The sequence below is a fragment of the Halyomorpha halys genome, unplaced genomic scaffold (genome assembly GCF_000696795.3).
Source record: "Halyomorpha halys isolate HHAL.00 unplaced genomic scaffold, Hhal_1.1 Scaffold58.1, whole genome shotgun sequence".
Taxonomy (NCBI): domain Eukaryota; kingdom Metazoa; phylum Arthropoda; class Insecta; order Hemiptera; family Pentatomidae; genus Halyomorpha; species Halyomorpha halys.
Window position 1 is genome coordinate 902,977 of NW_027110919.1, and position 2,378 is coordinate 905,354.

The window sequence follows — 2,378 nt, forward strand, 5'->3', positions numbered from 1 at the left end:
CTATTTATAAGTATTACAATAAATTAAAAGCTATTATGCAGTAATTATTAGCAATGGAAAATATAGTTAGGGTTATTAAAGCCATTTTGAAGAATCTGTCCTTCAGCCATTTTTATTTAGAACTGAATTATTATAGTTCATATATAACAGAGGTGCAGGAGTCTATTGTTTAAAACAAACTTATTCAGGATTAATATTTCTGTCTGGGATTATTTGTTGGTTATTCCCATTGTGATTGCATGCTGAAATATTATAATAGTGTCGCTCCTGTACAATCAATGGCTGCAAAAGATGGTTCTGCTGGGCAGTGAAATTCAAGAACCCTTGGTTTGCCATGTTCAAAGGAAATGAACCTTGCAATGAAGTTGGCCATGAATTTATTGAGGAATTCACACGACTTATACTTCCCTCATTATGCACCAATTTTGATTTTACAGGGATTGGACTTCTTTTCTCATGATTTAATTTGGTATTCATTTTTCTTACAAGATGTTCTTCATTTCCCTCCTCTGAGAAGGAACGATAAGAAGTTCCCATTGGACTGATTAGGTTGGAAGCTGTCTGGAAATTATTAAAGGGTATACGAGGTGAATGTTTTTTATCAAAAAGAAGATGAGAGAGTCTCGGTAGGCGACCATCTGAATGACTAGATTTTGGATTTTTCACAGTGTCTGATTTCTGAGAAAATATAGAATTCTGAAACATGTTTTTCTTAAATTCTTCAATTTGCTGTGGTGAAGGAGCATTGTCAAAAATCACTGAATATTTATGTGACGAATGAGCATTATGTGCAATATTTGATGGGATTCTTTCAGCCTGGTGTTCTTGGGGAGGCTGTGCTATAGCCATACAATGAGGAATTTCACTGGATAAATTACTTGGCTGGTTGAAAGTATATTTAACAGGATATTGTTTGTGATCTAACTCTTTCTGAATTTGAAAAAATTGTTTAACTGTGGTATTTTTCAAATCTGAATTTCTTGAAGGAAAACATTCAGATAATGTTTGGTTATGCTCTGGGTTTTCTTGATATAGAGATTCACTATTACAAACATGTTCTTCATAATGATTTTTTGAAGATACAAAACCTTTTTGGGAAGCAAGAGTTTTATTCCAGCCAATTGAATCATCATTGGTATGAAAATCTTCTTGAGATTCTATTTGGGAAGGAAATTCTAAGCTTTGTTGATTCTTATAGGATGATGTATTTTCTTTGTGATTGTCATCTTTCCTGGACTTTTCAAGTAACCTCTGGAGAGTAACTGAGTCATGGACTGGCGCAAATGGATCTCCATAATCACTTCTTAAAGATTTTTGTTCATGCCTCAAATCTTCACCCAAAGAATCAACATCTGATTCTGTATCTGTTTCGTCTAGAAGCAATACTTCAGTTTTATTATTATTTTTACCAAAATCTAACTCTTTTTTAGTAAAATCATATAGATCAAATGTTGGGGAAAGACTATCACTTGTATTATTTTCAGATACACCATCATCAACCTGTAAACTGTAATTATCAAGTTAAAATAGATTTGAAATTTCTCATTACAATAAGTGATTAAAAAAAAATCAACAATTACTGATTAAAAATAAAAATAAATATATATTAACAATCACCTATTAATTACATAGGAAAATACCTTATTAAAGCTCTAGTAGTTTCATTGTTATTTTCTGAACTCAGAGATTTGTCTGGATTGATAACATCTTGATTTCTTCTTGCAGGCGGGGAATCATGAAATAAGTCATCTAATTGTGAATAACTAAAAAAAAAAAACTTTTATAAATATGGCCTATGATTAACCATAACTTATAATAAGAAAATATATAATAATTAATCAAATCAATGTAATAAGTTACAGTCAGTTTTAACTCCAATATCAGCTGTTTCAATCGATCAGCTGATTTGAGTGTATATAAAAAGCCGAACTGGACTCAATAAACATCTACCCACAGAACCAGAGTTCATTGGTCGGAGGCATGTCAAGTTCTTTGACTCCCTCCAATCATTGACCAATCCAATCTTTCAATCCTTGACACCAGCGCACCTTCCAGTACGTTGGCAAGACCTACATCACCGTAGCCAATGAAATCCGCAAGTGACAGAGACACATATAGTTTTTAGTTGTTTCTAGTTTTAGTGCACCAATCAAACGGGATGTTCCCCAACACCTCACACAACTCAGCAATGCACCACCCACCAACACAATTTAATTATATAGAATCAGTCATTCCTATGAATGGAGCTCTGGTCTAGATAAAGGAACTAGCGCAGATAAACAGTATATTTTATTTTTATATTATACTTGTTTTATTTTATTTTTGTTTAATTATTTTTAGGGGTTTGGAAAAAAATAAAATAAAATAAACAGTCTTTG

At 32.3% G+C, this 2,378-nt stretch overlaps 1 protein-coding gene across 2 annotated transcripts in view; it reads right to left on the bottom strand.

Moving 5' to 3' along the window:
• Positions 1-14: 14 nt before the first annotated feature.
• LOC106692450 (probable ATP-dependent DNA helicase HFM1) overlaps positions 15-2,378 on the bottom strand; it is a 46,594-nt gene continuing 44,230 nt past the window's right edge. For both annotated transcript variants that reach the window (XM_067049016.1, XM_014438406.2), the window contains exons 21-22: positions 1,641-1,763; positions 15-1,507 (exon numbers count right to left, since the gene is read on the bottom strand). In XM_067049016.1, the coding sequence (XP_066905117.1) occupies positions 181-1,507; positions 1,641-1,763 (1,450 nt within the window). In that variant the 3' untranslated portion in view covers positions 15-180. The remainder of the gene's footprint in view (positions 1,508-1,640; positions 1,764-2,378) is intronic.